The 17126-nt window shown below is 52.3% G+C and overlaps 1 protein-coding gene across 1 annotated transcript in view; it reads right to left on the bottom strand.

Moving 5' to 3' along the window:
- SH3PXD2B (SH3 and PX domains 2B) overlaps positions 1-17126 on the bottom strand; it is a 79833-nt gene that overhangs the window by 7526 nt on the left and 55181 nt on the right. Inside the window, exons 6-8 of the mRNA XM_010002074.1 lie at positions 11614-11639; positions 4351-4485; positions 40-144 (exon numbers count right to left, since the gene is read on the bottom strand). Coding sequence (XP_010000376.1) covers positions 40-144; positions 4351-4485; positions 11614-11639 — 266 coding nt within the window. The remainder of the gene's footprint in view (positions 1-39; positions 145-4350; positions 4486-11613; positions 11640-17126) is intronic.

Raw genomic sequence — 17126 nt, 5'->3', positions numbered from 1 at the left:
AGGAAGAAGCTGGGGCAGATGTCTCCAGCAGCTTCTTACCTTCATCAGGCTGCATTGAGAACTCATCCTGGACACCATCCTGGGCCTCCAGGCAGGTCGCTGGCACCCAGCCTTGCTCCTCTGACGTGCTCACAAACCACCAGCCTGGGAAGAAAACAGCAGGCAGCTCAGCCAAGGGCTAAAAAACTCCCTCCATCCCTCCAACTCACGAGCCTGGGGGGCTTTGCCCCCTCCTTGCTGCCGACAGGGGAGGCTGGGTTGACCCCAAAGCAATAAAGCCAAGTGCCATCTGAAAGGAGCACAGAGAGCAGCATGGGAGAATCACAGCTGAACACTAACTAAATGTACAAGGTGTCACCCCCCCCAAAAAAAAGAAAATTAATAAAATGGGAGGGACTCTGAGCAGCTCCAGCCACCGTGTTTGCTTTTGGGTTTTTTTTTTTCTCCCTTCATGATTCACTTTCCCTCAGTCTGGGTCACCAAGCCCAGGCCAATTAACACAGATGAAATGCACTGTCTGCAAACCACAGAATCACAGAATCTTAGGGGTTGGAAGAGACCTGGAAAGATCACCCAGTCCAACCCCCCTGCCAGAGCAGGGTCACCCAGAGTACATCACACAGGAACACGTCCAGGCAGGTTTTGCATGTCTCCAGAGAAGGAGACTCCACAGCCTCTCTGGGCAGCCTGTTGCAGTGCTCTGTCACTCAAATTGATACCTGGCTCCTGCTGTGCTCTCACCTTCTTTACATTTGTGGGAAATGCAAATTTTAAAAGCTAAGAGCAAATGTAGGAATTAAATATGAGCTCTCCCAGTAGAAACCTAACAGCTCCATAGTGACCATGAGCAATTCTGGGCCACCCTGGATGCCCAATCAGAATAAAAGTGTGCCCCCTTCAGTTATTAAAAGCACAAGCTATTTGTGTCTTTAGGGAGAAAAAAAACCCAAAGACTGAGAATTATCCTCAGAACCTCACCAGTGAGTCATTTAGAAAGACAACTAGATTATCAGGGAGGGAAGCAGCAGCTACCTGCATGGAAGGGAAAACTGACATTTGATAAAAAAACAATTTGCCAAATCTTTTTAATTGACTGTGCTAGGAAGTTTCACTTGCTTCAGGGTTGCTTTTATCTTCCTCATTCTCAAACACAGATGCTGGTGCAACTAATCCTCTGGGGACCAGGTCTCCAGAATTGTAAAATCTGTTTTTACAATTTATCTTTAAACCCCCTGAAGAACTTACGTTAACTGCAGGGAATAAATTCCCCTTCCCAACAAACTCCAGAAGTTGGGCCCATGACATGACTCAATCCCTCTGCAGAGGTTAAGAGCAAACTTAAGTTTGGAAGCAAGTGCCTGGCTTGGCTGCCTGCCCCCCCTCCACGCCCGAGTGCTTCATGGTGTCTGGAGGCAGGAGCTGTGAATGCACAATGGGGGCTTTCATGGGACCATGAGAGTGTCCCCTACCATCAATAAAACAAGCCTGCCAGCTCTGGGAATGGCTTTTGTCCTCAGGACCATCAACCAACTTTTTCAGCACAAAGAAGAATTAAGTAGAGATTGCAAAAGACGGACGTGCCTGGCGCTGAACACACGGGTAATCAGGGACCCTTCCTTTAGAGACAGCCCCAAAGTCCTGTCTATGCTCATACACACGGCCTGCAAGACTGAAGCTGCTTCCTCCAAGTCCCACCTCAACTGACCATCCAAGGACATCCCTGTGAGGTGCCTGGAGGATGTTTTGCCGAAGGTCCTATTAGGAAAACACTGGCAATTGCTATTCCTGCCCCCTGCTCTGCTACGCAGAGTAAACCCGAAGCCCTCTGCCAAGTCAAACTCTGTACCTGATTCATTCTTCTCAATGATATCCACCAACTGGCCCACGCACAAGCTGATCTCGGAGCTCTCCTGCTTCTGGTACTCTGCCACCACGACATACTGCTCCAGCACCAAGGGGTCGACCGATGCAGAGTCAGCTCCTGCACAGGGGGGACAAGAACCGACCCGTGTGGTGGGGTCAGCACCAGCTCCCAAGAGTGTGGGCCATCGCTCCCGAGCACCTGCTGGCCTGCAAGCAGCTCCAGGACACCCTGGGGACCCCAGCGTGAGAGACGTGAGCCAGAAACCTGGGCAGAGTGAGGAGGACAAAGACCAAACCAGCAGCCAGGTGAGATGGGTACAGCCAGGTGAGATCTTTCACTTGCTACCCACCTTCCTGCTCACAGACAGAGCCATCCAAGCAACCCCACCACCGCCATGGGTGCACACAGCAGCCTGGTCCCTGTTGGTGGAGGCCAAGGGGGGCTCGGGACAGTCTCCTGTGCACTGGCATCAGCTGGCCCAGTGCACAGACCCACTCAGACCCCAACTCAATACACACAACCTGCAGTAAGTTTTGCAGGGCCTGGCTAAAGGGTCTGGACACCCGGGCAGAGGGTGTTTGTAGGACAGAGCAGCATCCCCTTGTCATCACTACCCTTAGGCATTTCAGTCACCTTCTCACAACTGATTGTTGTGGCACTGGTGAGGCTGCACCTCAAACACTGTGTTCAGCCTTAGACCCCTCACCACAAGAAGGATACTGAGGTGCTGGAGCATGTTCAGAGAAGAACAACAGAGATGGTGAATGGTCTGGAGAACAAGTCTTACAAGGAGAGGCTGAAGGAACTGGGGGTGTTTAGCCTGGAGAAAAGGAGGCCAAGGGGAGACTTTTGTGGTCTTTACAACTACCTGAGAGGAGGCTGGAACAAGGGCAGTGTTGGTTTGTTTTTCCAAGTAACAGATAATAGAACAAGAGCAAGTGGCCTCAAGCTGTGCCAGGGGAGGTTCACATTTGATATTAGGAAAGATTTCTTTAATGAAAGGGTTGTCAGGCACTGGAACAGGCTGCCAAGGACAGTGGTGAAGTCACCATCCCTGGAGGTATTTAAAATACATGTAGATGTGGTGCCTGGGGACATGGGGTAGTGGTGGATTTGGCACCGTGCTGGGTTACAGCTGAACTTGATCTCAAAGGTCTTTTCCAACCAAAAGAAGTCTATGATTTTCCCTTGCCAGCAGGGTTTGCTCTCTCTGCTGTTTGCTCCACTAACTCTGCTCAGCTCCTCCTGCAAGTCCGTATCAGAAAAACAAAAAAAAAACAACAAAAAACCCAGGCAGGAGCGAAAGGGTGGGATTCCCCCGGAGCAAAGCTCTCCCTGCTCTGTCACTCAAATTGATACCTGGCTCCTGCTGTGCTCTCACCTTCTTTACATTTGTGGGAAATGCAAATTTTAAAAGCTAAGAGCAAATGTAGGAATTAAATATGAGCTCTCCCAGTAGAAACCTAACAGCTCCATAGTGACCATGAGCAATTCTGGGCCACCCTGGATGCCCAATCAGAATAAAAGTGTGCCCCCTTCAGTTATTAAAAGCACAAGCTATTTGTGTCTTTAGGGAGAAAAAAAACCCAAAGACTGAGAATTATCCTCAGAACCTCACCAGTGAGTCATTTAGAAAGACAACTAGATTATCAGGGAGGGAAGCAGCAGCTACCTGCATGGAAGGGAAAACTGACATTTGATAAAAAAACAATTTGCCAAATCTTTTTAATTGACTGTGCTAGGAAGTTTCACTTGCTTCAGGGTTGCTTTTATCTTCCTCATTCTCAAACACAGATGCTGGTGCAACTAATCCTCTGGGGACCAGGTCTCCAGAATTGTAAAATCTGTTTTTACAATTTATCTTTAAACCCCCTGAAGAACTTACGTTAACTGCAGGGAATAAATTCCCCTTCCCAACAAACTCCAGAAGTTGGGCCCATGACATGACTCAATCCCTCTGCAGAGGTTAAGAGCAAACTTAAGTTTGGAAGCAAGTGCCTGGCTTGGCTGCCTGCCCCCCCTCCACGCCCGAGTGCTTCATGGTGTCTGGAGGCAGGAGCTGTGAATGCACAATGGGGGCTTTCATGGGACCATGAGAGTGTCCCCTACCATCAATAAAACAAGCCTGCCAGCTCTGGGAATGGCTTTTGTCCTCAGGACCATCAACCAACTTTTTCAGCACAAAGAAGAATTAAGTAGAGATTGCAAAAGACAGACGTGCCTGGCGCTGAACACACGGGTAATCAGGGACCCTTCCTTTAGAGACAGCCCCAAAGTCCTGTCTATGCTCATACACACGGCCTGCAAGACTGAAGCTGCTTCCTCCAAGTCCCACCTCAACTGACCATCCAAGGACATCCCTGTGAGGTGCCTGGAGGATGTTTTGCCGAAGGTCCTATTAGGAAAACACTGGCAATTGCTATTCCTGCCCCCTGCTCTGCTACGCAGAGTAAACCCGAAGCCCTCTGCCAAGTCAAACTCTGTACCTGATTCATTCTTCTCAATGATATCCACCAACTGGCCCACGCACAAGCTGATCTCGGAGCTCTCCTGCTTCTGGTACTCTGCCACCACGACATACTGCTCCAGCACCAAGGGGTCGACCGATGCAGAGTCAGCTCCTGCACAGGGGGGACAAGAACCGACCCGTGTGGTGGGGTCAGCACCAGCTCCCAAGAGTGTGGGCCATCGCTCCCGAGCACCTGCTGGCCTGCAAGCAGCTCCAGGACACCCTGGGGACCCCAGCGTGAGAGACGTGAGCCAGAAACCTGGGCAGAGTGAGGAGGACAAAGACCAAACCAGCAGCCAGGTGAGATGGGTACAGCCAGGTGAGATCTTTCACTTGCTACCCACCTTCCTGCTCACAGACAGAGCCATCCAAGCAACCCCACCACCGCCATGGGTGCACACAGCAGCCTGGTCCCTGTTGGTGGAGGCCAAGGGGGGCTCGGGACAGTCTCCTGTGCACTGGCATCAGCTGGCCCAGTGCACAGACCCACTCAGACCCCAACTCAATACACACAACCTGCAGTAAGTTTTGCAGGGCCTGGCTAAAGGGTCTGGACACCCGGGCAGAGGGTGTTTGTAGGACAGAGCAGCATCCCCTTGTCATCACTACCCTTAGGCATTTCAGTCACCTTCTCACAACTGATTGTTGTGGCACTGGTGAGGCTGCACCTCAAACACTGTGTTCAGCCTTAGACCCCTCAACACAAGAAGGAATGTTCAGAGAAGAACAACAGAGATGGTGAATGGTCTGGAGAACAAGTCTTACAAGGAGAGGCTGAAGGAACTGGGGGTGTTTAGCCTGGAGAAAAGGAGGCCAAGGGGAGACTTTTGTGGTCTTTACAACTACCTGAGAGGAGGCTGGAACAAGGGCAGTGTTGGTTTGTTTTTCCAAGTAACAGATAATAGAACAAGAGCAAGTGGCCTCAAGCTGTGCCAGGGGAGGTTCACATTTGATATTAGGAAAGATTTCTTTAATGAAAGGGTTGTCAGGCACTGGAACAGGCTGCCAAGGACAGTGGTGAAGTCACCATCCCTGGAGGTATTTAAAATACATGTAGATGTGGTGCCTGGGGACATGGGGTAGTGGTGGATTTGGCACCGTGCTGGGTTACAGCTGAACTTGATCTCAAAGGTCTTTTCCAACCAAAAGAAGTCTATGATTTTCCCTTGCCAGCAGGGTTTGCTCTCTCTGCTGTTTGCTCCACTAACTCTGCTCAGCTCCTCCTGCAAGTCCGTATCAGAAAAACAAAAAAAAAACAACAAAAAACCCAGGCAGGAGCGAAAGGGTGGGATTCCCCCGGAGCAAAGCTCTCCCGTGCCCTGAAAGCAGCCCCATCCGTGCCGGGAGGAGGCGGCGGCTGCGCGGAGCCGGGCGGGCTGCAGGTGGCACTGCGGGACAGGGCAGTGCGGGACAGGGCAGGCACCGCGGGACAGGGCAGGCACCGCGGGACAGGGCAGGCACCGCGGGACAGGGCAGGCACCGCGGGACAGGGCAGGCACCGCGGGACAGGGCAGGCACCGCGGGACAGGGCAGGCACCGCGGGACAGGGCAGGCACCGCGGGACAGGGCAGGCACCGCGGGACAGGGCAGGCACCGCGGGACAGGGCAGGCACCGCGGGACAGGGCAGGCACCGCGGGACAGGGCAGGCACCGCGGGACAGGGCAGGCACCGCGGGACAGGGCAGGCACCGCGGGACAGGGCAGGCACCGCGGGACAGGGCAGGCACCGCGGGACAGGGCAGGCACCGCGGGACAGGGCAGGCACCGCGGGACAGGGCAGGCACCGCGGGACAGGGCAGGCACCGCGGGACAGGGCAGGCACCGCGGGACAGGGCAGGCACCGCGGGACAGGGCAGGCACCGCGGGACAGGGCAGGCACCGCGGGACAGGGCAGGCACCGCGGGACAGGGCAGGCACCGCGGGACAGGGCAGGCACCGCGGGACAGGGCAGGCACCGCGGGACAGGGCAGGCACCGCGGGACAGGGCAGGCACCGCGGGACAGGGCAGGCACCGCGGGACAGGGCAGGCACCGCGGGACAGGGCAGGCACCGCGGGACAGGGCAGGCACCGCGGGACAGGGCAGGCACCGCGGGACAGGGCAGGCACCGCGGGACAGGGCAGGCACCGCGGGACAGGGCAGGCACCGCGGGACAGGGCAGGCACCGCGGGACAGGGCAGGCACCGCGGGACAGGGCAGGCACCGCGGGACAGGGCAGGCACCGCGGGACAGGGCAGGCACCGCGGGACAGGGCAGGCACCGCGGGACAGGGCAGGCACCGCGGGACAGGGCAGGCACCGCGGGACAGGGCAGGCACCGCGGGACAGGGCAGGCACCGCGGGACAGGGCAGGCACCGCGGGACAGGGCAGGCACCGCGGGACAGGGCAGGCACCGCGGGACAGGGCAGGCACCGCGGGACAGGGCAGGCACCGCGGGACAGGGCAGGCACCGCGGGACAGGGCAGGCACCGCGGGACAGGGCAGGCACCGCGGGACAGGGCAGGCACCGCGGGACAGGGCAGGCACCGCGGGACAGGGCAGGCACCGCGGGACAGGGCAGGCACCGCGGGACAGGGCAGGCACCGCGGGACAGGGCAGGCACCGCGGGACAGGGCAGGCACCGCGGGACAGGGCAGGCACCGCGGGACAGGGCAGGCACCGCGGGACAGGGCAGGGACTGCGGGACCGCAGCCCCTCGGTGCCGGGGCACCAGCAACCGGGGCCCGGGGGGCTTTTCTTTTGCCAGCAGGTGACACTTAGGAGAGCGCTCCGGCCACAGATGCCCCTTCGCCTGGCGCTGCCGTTTCCCGTCCCTGCTTTAGAGAGGTGGCCCCAAGGCTGTCCCCGAACACCCAGTAAAGCTGCCCTTTTCCCACACGAGCTTGTTGTGTGCAGGGAGACCACGAGGTGACCCCGGGCTCTGCCGACCCCCGGGAGCAGGGGCTGCCTGTGCCCGTGTCGAGCCCAGCCTGGGCAGCCCCACCCAGCTCTGCTATAATGGCCCAGTTCTCCCCAGGGGCAGGAAGAGTTAATTAATATTTGCCAAGTGCTTTGGAAATAGGACAGCGTTAATTATTACAGGTCAGAGCGATACAAAAGAACCACACACCCGATCCCAGTGTGTTAGGTTGAATTCAGAGGGGCTGTGCCTGTACCCTAAGCCAGGAGCCTCCAGGGCTGGGCTGAAGTCCCACGGCAGATACAGGGGACAGTCACCTCCCTGTCACTGGTGGGTGTGAGCAAGAGAGTGATGGTTCTTTGGGACATAAAGGCAAAATGCAGCAAAGACTAATTCAGGCTACACATCAGGAAGAAGTTTCCAGGAGCAAATGCACCTACACTGCAACAGCTTCCCCATCACCTGAGAGGTCTCAGCCTGACAAGAGAGATTTCCTGTGGGAGAACCTATTGCAAGGCACAATCCTAGAGTAGATGGAATGAGAGATGAGTAGAGATTTATAAGATCTAGCAGGTCTTCAGCAATCCTAGAATGTTCTGCTCCCCCACAAAGATCTCCTGTGCCCAAGGTCACAACCTCTCAAACTGGCTCTGACAAAGAAAGACCACAACAAAGATTTAAATGAACAAGTTACTTTCAGGGCAGCCTTACTTAAAGGAAGATGAGGCTATAAACAGCAGTCTGCAGAGCTCCAGGTGAGCTGGCTGAGTGCAGAGGTTGTGTTACCACTAATGAAAGCTTTCCCCATGCCAAAGTCCAGAGGTGGGGCACCAGACAATTAAAAATAGTCCTCTAAAGTGAATGGTGGATGCTGGGACTATCTGTTCTACTAGCTCAATTAAAGGTTTGTCCTTAAAGTGATCAGAGGATCTACCCAGGCTCTGAGAGAAGAATAACAGCTATAGGATGAGAGATGTACTCTAGTTTCTGCCACACTTCCTATAATTACATCAATTGCTTGAGGCTATTTGTAGTTTCAGAAGACAATTCTGGATCCTCCAATGTACCTATTAAACCAACAACAGAAGTGGTAAACTGAGCTTGGAGGAAGAAGTAGGAGGAATTTTCAGGAACATCTTCACCTGGCATAATCGTCCTCAACCACAAAAATATACACTCAAGTTAACAACAAACATCCTATTTATGGGCAGATTTAGTATCTTAAATATAGCAATGGTGTAAACCTTGCCATCTAAGATGAGAGACGGTACTAAAGTTCTGCAGCTGGGAGCTCTGAGCAGTAGTACAGTCCAGAGCCCACAAGAGAGTGCATTCTGGAGAGAGATGTAGGCAAGAGCACAGACTGTTTATCCTCAACACCCCTTACTTGGAGAACCTTCCAGTCCTCTGGCCTGTGCTAATCTGTCCCATGCTCTCAGGACAGCCATCTTCCCCCAGACCTGATGAATTTGTGAAGATCAGTACTGCAAAAGTGAGTTTCTTCCTGCTCTCATATGAAATGGGCACGTTGTGCTGTACTCTTCACAAGACTACTTCTCATCTCTCCAAGGATTTTTCCAGAACTGGAAAATAATCACATGGAAATACCAGTGGAGTTTTAGAAAAGTCCCCCTATGGCTGCTGTGGGATATGACAGCTGTGTTTTCACTCTCTCATCAGACTAAACACTGGGGTTTGGGATCTCTGCAGCATTGCAGGCTCACTGCATAGCACAGCAAAAGGATGTGGCCACACAAGAAAGCATCTGAAATAAAGCTGGCAGGGGGGTCCTCTGCCAGGCTCCTTGGATAGCTCCACCCAAATATAAACTTGAGAGATAGTTTTAGGTTCCCCTGCACTGTCAGTGCTGCACTGAACCCATGACTCTCCATCTGTGCTTTCTGTTTATCTGCAAGAGGAGGAGTGAACAGAAATGCTCAAAACAGTCTTGGGGACTGATATGATGACTACTTTTAGACATACCTAAATCAGTGGCCAAGTCAGTCTTCAGAGTCTGGGGAATAATCCACCCCCCTGCAAGCTGCAGGCTGCATAAAGTCTGGGCCCATGCCTAAGGCTCACAGACATGAGGGATTACAAATCCTGGCAAAAAAAAAACTCAGCAGAGGAAACAGATTTTCTTTCCAATGCTCACTTACACTGGGCCCTCATTGCAACAGCAAATGTCACTTGAGTCTCTTGGTCACTACAAGAGCCTGAGGACAGGCAGCAATTTAGCTCACTTCATATCCCAGTGTTTGCTTAATCCCACGTCAAAACAGGGTTCCTGTGCCAGGAGCTCAGGAGGTCGTTCCAACACTCTCCTGAAGAGCAGCTCACCCCCTCTCTGGCAATGCTGGGAGAAATAAGCAATTGGGAGAGAATTCTCACTGGTTTTGCTCCTGAACAGCAATTGCTTGCCCCCACCTTAGGGGGATCCTCTATTGAAAGAGCCTTTTTTTGTGCCTGGCTTGAGAACCTGATCAACAGTCAGGGACCCCCACAAGGTAGAAAGAGATTCGGGGTGACAGCAGCAGAACCAAATTCTGTTTCTGCTGCCAAGAAAATGCAAGACAGCGAGAGAAGTCCCAACACATCTGGCACAGGGCATCAGCCCTTTGTAACCCTTCTGTATGCAAACATCTTTCCCTGATGGCTCCTGCACACATGCCAGATGTCATGGGCAAAACACTGCACCCTGTCCTGCCAGGACAGGCTCTGCCTTGGTTACCCAAACTCTCCCTGTTCTCTGCCTGTTTTTGTCCCACCCACAACCAGAGACTTCTTTCTGCCTCCAAAGCTAGTTGAGGACCCACCGCTTCAGTACAAGAAAACTAGTACAAAAACTGCAGTCTGTGTTTGCAAATAGCTCATTAGAGCTAAAAAACAACCATCCCAAGGTCCAGCTTGGGCAGAAACACCTTGCAGCAGCCAGGGTTTGAGGAGAAAATATTGGCTAGAGGTATAACTATAGTGGCAAACCTGTGCTAGTCAATCAGCAGAGCACCCAGTGATGACCTGCCCATGAGAACAGAGCAAAACCAGAAGCCACTATTTCACAGACAACATCTGAACTTTTCATATGCATCCTACAGCTAGTCAGAGGTAAGAGGCTGTGACACCATCAGTTCTTGAGGGAGGGATGCTCTGCAGATAGAGTAGAAAAGAAGGTGGAATTAAGTATTTGATACTCCCTTGTACCTTTTCTCTCTCCTCCAAGAACCCACTTATCTACAAAAGTGAATTTGCTCATGGAGCAAATGCCAACTCAATGCCAAACTCTCAATGCCAACTCTCAGGCCAAAAACTTTTCCACAACCTATTTCAGCAGAATCTCCATCCAGCCAAGACTCAGACCTTCCTTCCCAAGGACCCTCAAGCTATTTCTGTACCTTCTGTAGTTCCAGTAGTTGAAAGATGCCCTCCCTAATTCACAGACTGAAGGCTCTTCCCTTCCTCTCTCCTTCTCTTTCTCAAGGAGAGGAAGCTCAGATAACTGCTAAACTACACCAACTAGGGGGTCTTTCAGAGATGCCCCCCTCTCTTGAGGACCAGGGGTAGTGCATCCCAGACCCAACCATTCACGCAAAGGGTCCCAGCTGGTGCAATCATCAATCAGAACGTACCACTGCATCCACTGTGCAGCTCAGACCCTCTTTTGGACTTGGGAAATTTTGCATCCCCATCCTCCTGGCTGCAGACCAAGCCCCATCCTTCACCCAAGACCCACAACAGAGCCCCTGCACGTGGAGCTGTACTGACAGCTGCCCCGAGCCCGCTCTACCTCCTCTCCACTACTGCCCCGTGTCCACCAGCCACCACAGAAAGCTACGGGGGATGTGACAGGTTCTTTGCAAGGGGCTTGCCCACCCAGCCCGAGCAGGCAGCCCCCCCAGCAAAAGGCAAAGCAAGAGCAGGGCTGGGCAGCGAGCAGCTGTTACTACCTCTCTGCAGGAAAGAGGCCGTTCTCTGGATAAACCCTGATGGGGGAACAAAATGAGGGGAGACAAGGCATGAGGCAGGGCAGGAAATGGACAGGGGGTGGCAACCATGGTGGCAACAACTTCATTAATGAGTGAAGAGGGAGGCCAGTGCAGCTGGAGAACTGCGGGCGTCTGTCCCACCTTAGGAGGCACAAGGGTAAGACCAGGACTTTGAGGTTGCAGTGAAACCCAGGGTAGACAGTGGGGGCACATCGTGTTGGGAAGCCCCACACCCCAAAGGAGAGTATAGCCAGGGGTTGGCCCACCATGTGGCCAGACCCTTGTCCCACTCGAGGAGACCACAGCAGTAGGTGACAAGAGGATCTGGTGGAACAGTCACGGAGGAAAGGAGTCCTTACCAGACCTCTTCTTTCCAATGGGCTCCCTGAAAAAGAAAAGGAAGAGCATCAGCAAAGGATGGGGCCGTTGGGTTGGTTGTTGGCCAAATGACAAACCCACATGGAACCACTGACCTCCCTCAGCCAACATCCCCACAGATGACATGGGACATTACCCACCTTGCCAGCACCCAGTTTCCACACACACAGACACTTAGTAATATAATGCTTTTGTCTTCCCCAGGGTGAGGCTCAGTTGCTGGCCTGGGCTCCTTGGTGGCTTGCTCTGACAGCCACAACTCCCACCATGGCACTTGGTTAAAGTGGGTGGCTTGGGAAAAACTGGCAGCAGAATCAGGAGCTGGGAAAACCCAAACCCCCAGAACTGCTCCCACCACAGACCTCAGCTCCCATAGAAGTGGGGACCACTTTGAAGAGGGACAAAAAAGGAAATACTGAAGTTTCTCCATGTCCTGCACCTCTCCTGAGGACATGTATGAGGACTGGCTGGGAAAGGGGCAAACATTTAGACCCCAAAACAGAGGAAGTCATTCAGCTGTTGTGGAGAGAATGAATCCAGGGCTGCACTACAGAAAAAAAGTGCTTCCAGGACAGATCAAGCAGGAGCTATCGGTGGTTATAAGGAGGCAATGAAGTAGCTCCATCCCAAGTCCTCTTGCTACAGCCACCACTGGCCACACCGCTGATGAGCTGGGTTAGAAACCACAGATTCTCCATCCCTTGTCTTATCTGAATGTTGCCAAGAAACATGGTCACTGAAGAGCCTCAAACCCAGGACACAAGCACAACCCTCTTCAGGCACAATGAAATTCTCAGGCATTTCATGATTGAAAAACAAACATCAATTGAAAGAAAACATTGGCCCAGAAAAGCCTCAAAAAATCATGGGTAACACACCAAGACACCCAACCAGCCTGAAACCCAAACTAATGCCCCAGCTCTGTCCCCAGGCCAACCACAGCTGTCCATGTTGCTACCAAAGAACTCTCAGCGCTGTCACATAATTAGCTGCTGTGGCCTTGAAGTGCTGCTGTAGTGTGGGGCGATGGAAACCTGCTCCCTGCCCACCTAGGGAGGAGACTGCTTTCCCTGCTCCTCACACTCACACATGTGGCAGAGCAAGCCTATCTGGCCAAGATGAAATATTCTGGTATGAGGAGACACACATTGATCCTTGTTACTTCCAGGAAGAGTAACAAGAACAGAGCAGGCACTGGAGCTTCCAAGAAGGAAAACATTGCCCTGCTGATAAGGGGACCCTCCTGAAGCTTCAAGCTGCCTGACCACTGCTTGGAAGGTGGCTGGACCAGCCCAAGGGGACTCCAGGAGCCCCTTCATCTGCTTATCAAGTCCACTGGCAAAACTATCTCTTCTCCTCCCTCCTCTTTGTTTGCAGGCAGGCAGAGAAATCCCTCTGTGCTCAGCAAGAAAGGCAGGCAGAGCTGGGCTACCCTTTGTTCTCTTTCAAGCTTATCTGCATTTTCAGACCATAATTACTACAGACATTTAATTCCTCTGGAGCCACAGGGTGATGCTGGGACTTGGCCGCCTTTGATGACTGCCCACCCCCCTGGCAATGCATTTTGCTGGCAATGCCTTATCCTCCCAGTTCCCCCTTCTCTTTGCACCTTAAACCTCTGGTAGTCATCCATGGACCTATCAATAAAACTAAATGATATGCAACAAAGATGGACTAGGAACAAATGGGACATAGTTTTCTAGAAATTGGAGACTATCTATTAAGTTCTGAGACCACAGAACTGTGCAAGGACCTGAATACCATGTCCCAGGTGCAAAGACCAATGGAGGAATATGTTCTGGACAGAACATCCCAAAGATATTTCTAAGCAGAGACTGCACTGCAGAGCTAAATCAGAGTTTATCAATAAGCCCCATTAAATAAGCCCCCAGCTCATGTGCACAGTGGGGATGGGAGGCAAAGCAAGGCCAGATGAGCACGCTAGAGATCAGCAGGTGGGCATGGCACTCTTGTGCTGACAGGAGGGTGCTGATGGAAATAACTGTTTCCCCTGCCATCTGCTAAACCTATTACTGTAACTCATCCCCCTGTTTCCTTTCACTGGCTGCTCCATCTGATTGAGGGCGCAAGGAAAGAGCTGCAATTTCACTTTGCTGCTGGGTTGTTCCTGGCACAGATACAAAGAACTGCAGGTCTGAAGAGCAGCAGCCCCAGCCCACCACCTCAGAGGGGACAAGAGCTCAGACAAGACAGGAAACAGCAATAAACTCCCAGCAGCATCTCCTCCTCCTCCTCCTCCACTCCCTGTGGACCAGAGAAAGGCATGCAGCAGAGCTCATGTGCACTGCTTCCTGGAAACCAGTGGCTCCAGAAGAGGAGAAGAAGGAAAGGCCCCTCTGCAGTCCACTGTGAAACTCATTTGGCTCTCACCCCCAAAACAGCCAGGCTGTGCAGATGAACCAGGCAGTCCCAGCACAATTACAAGGCATCACTACACAGCTACAGCTGTGTGCCACCAAACAGCCCCACAAGCTTCCCAGGTGGTAAAAGCCACCACGAGTTCTCCAGCTGCTTCTCAGGACTTTCCCAGCTCCTTTTTCGGAACACTGAAGGCAAGGAAGGGTTTCTGTGGGACTGGAGTCTCATTGGTAGCACTAAGCCAACAAGATAGTCTTAGAGTGCAGCAGCCTCAGTTCAGTGTCCTTCACAAACCTAATTATCCCCCAGTGCAATCCTGAAAGGAAACTCTTACACATGAAGGACTCAGCACCAAGTAATATTCCTCATGCCCCTTTTTTTAGGAAAAAAAGTGTCAGGATTCTCAAGCATCTTCTCTAGTGTATCAGACAGCATCCCTCTGGATCCAGTGATGGGAAAGAATGAGATGGGGAGCACAAGGCTGTGGTGTGGGCATGAAGCAAAGCTAACAGCTTGGGAGGGCCCTTCAGAACAAACAGAAGCTGGCTGTTCTTCAGCAGTATGTAGGGGAGCTGTTAAACTCCTTACTGAAGGGCAGACACTGAAAATCTTCATGGGACTTACAGGGGCATAATTCAGGCAAGAACGGCTAATTAAAAAACATTAGTTATAAACCCAGAAAAACCCTAAAAGCTTGGACAGTGTTTAGAGAAGAACTGCTACGAGCTTGTTTGACTTTAATCTCTTCCCAAGGCACTGATGCTTGGTGGCTGCCAGGCTAGGCAGATGGTGGTTGTGCTGCAGGGAGGTGGCTCTGGGGCTGCCATGCAGGAAAACCCACCTTGCAGTGGGACTCACAGGAGGAAGGTGCCCCAACATGTAGCTCAGGGACCTCACACCCCTGCTGCCCCACAGCCCTGACCACAGCCAGCTCATGGAGCAAGAGAGGGCCAGTGGAGCACCAACATAAGGAGGACAACTCCAGCTGCTGCACAGCCAACCACACAGGAACCAGGATCAACATGCAAGATGAGACGGATCTGAGGTCACCATTCCAAGAAAATATTGCCCACAGAAAATACCCAAGCTCTTGTAAAGAAATAAAAAAATCCTCTGTAATCTGTAATGCCACCAAAATAGCTATCAGGAAGTAGTTTATCTTGTAAGTATCCAGCAAGCTTGAAGACATTAGAAGTCTTAGCAAATTTATGCAGAGACAGACCAAGAACTGGGGTACAACAGAGCTCTTGTTTGAGAAAACTGATGTTTAGCAAATGCTCCATGAATGGAGCTCCTGTCCCCCACGCTGTTGTGCTGGTGCTACCCCTGTATGTAACCACTGGAGAGTCAGCCAAGCTGAACCTTCTGGCTCAGAAAGCTGCCCTGTCAGCACAGAAAATCAACTGCTCTGTCCATGCAAGGGGCTTGCGCTGCAGCAAAGATTATTTTTGCAGAATAGATTCAGCCCCTCTGATATTTCTGTCTGCTGTCATCTAGGAAAGAGAGTTCTCAGCAGAGGAAAGGAGACCATTATTTTGGAGCTGAGATGGAGCCTGAGCTCCTGGTGGATCTGCACGTAGGCACCAGGAGAACTGCAAAACAAACAATTCATTATACAAGCTGTAATTTGTCTGGATAGTAGGACGTGGCTCAAAAGCCACAAGCCAGCAAACATCCTTATCCAAACCAACATCCATCAACTCAGAGACCTCCAGTTTACCAGCAAAAGCTCCTGTAATGGTTTCCTAGGTGGGGCAGCCACTCCATCTTGGAGCAGAGACCTGAGTCTTCCTTTTTTCTATTAAATCCTCTGTCACCTGGCTCAGGAGTTCATGTCCCTATCACCCCAAAAACACCATGCAAGGGTGACAGGAAAGTATTTGTTCCTGGTACAGCCCAACTACAAGGAAGGGCAAGGACACGGAAAGCTACGGGGAAGCAGGAAGAGAAGATACTTGCTTCTGGGAGACACTGGATATGAGTTTGCACTTTGAACTTATGGAAACAAGAGCAACAAAGTGATCTGGTCCCTGCTGCTATGATGGAAACATGGTTCTGCCCAGCACCTTCTTCTGGCACTTGGGACCAAACAAAGAACTTTTACCCTCCAATGCTGCCAGCTCTATGGCCCTAAGCAGGACCTTCCAATTAGCCCTTTCTGGAGACAAGTTGGCACAGTCAGATCCCATCAGGGCTGATTCCCATTTTAGCCCAGTTTTCCCTTCTCTGATTCACTGGGGCTGGTGCGTGCCTGGAGTTCCTGTCAGTTCCTGGGCAGGAAGGAATCCATTACTGCAACTGCCAGTGCCGCCCCTACGAGCACACATCCCAGAGCTTCAGTGATAATAGACTAAGGAGGGGCTGGGGAAGCTGCTGCAGGCTCAGCCTTGTGAGCAGGACATGCTTCCTCATCTGCTCAGGTCCCAGCTCATTGTCATGCACCTTCTAGGCTGGATGGGAATCATGGCCCTTTGCCTACTCAGCAGAGCTGGATTCAGCCCCCACACAGGACGTGGGTTCTGCTGTTTCCCCCTCTCCCATTGGTGATGCTTCCCCTGTCCTGTGGCAGGGACAGGTGGGGTTACTCCCCCTGCACTTGGCCCTTCACCCCAGCAATGGAAACATCCACGGCAGCAGAGTTGAACTGTCCTTGAAACACTCCAAAATGTGCTCCCTTTAGCCAAGGGCTGTTAGGGAGAAATGGCAGGAATGTGAACTCAGGGGGTGCCTGTATGTGCATAAAGGAAGGAAGAAATGAATTTTTAAAATCTGTCCCTGGCTTCGGCTGCCATGGGCAGGAGGTGTGCTTGCCCAGAGAAGCTGCAGACACACACAGCAGCCAAAGTGACAGCAACATTTTGCTGGTGCCCCAGGGGAACAAAGAGACCCAGCAGGCCAGGCTTGTGGGAGGAAGAAGAAAAGGCACCGTTCTCTAGTAAAGCTGAGAGGAGGAGGGGAGGACAGGCAGTCCCTCTGGATATGGAAACTGCAGCAAAAGTTTTGCTAAAGTAGTAAATTTGCTCTACAGATGCCTGTGCCCCCACTGGGAAAAAAAAAAAAAAAAAAAAAAAAAGAAAAAAAAAAAAAGGGTTAATTATCAAAAAGGTTCAAACCA

The sequence above is a fragment of the Chaetura pelagica genome, unplaced genomic scaffold (genome assembly GCF_000747805.2).
Source record: "Chaetura pelagica isolate M959 unplaced genomic scaffold, ChaPel_1.0 scaffold356, whole genome shotgun sequence".
Lineage (NCBI taxonomy): Eukaryota > Metazoa > Chordata > Aves > Apodiformes > Apodidae > Chaetura > Chaetura pelagica.
Note: the sequence above shows the minus strand (reverse complement) of the source record. Positions and strands in the feature narration are given on the sequence as shown.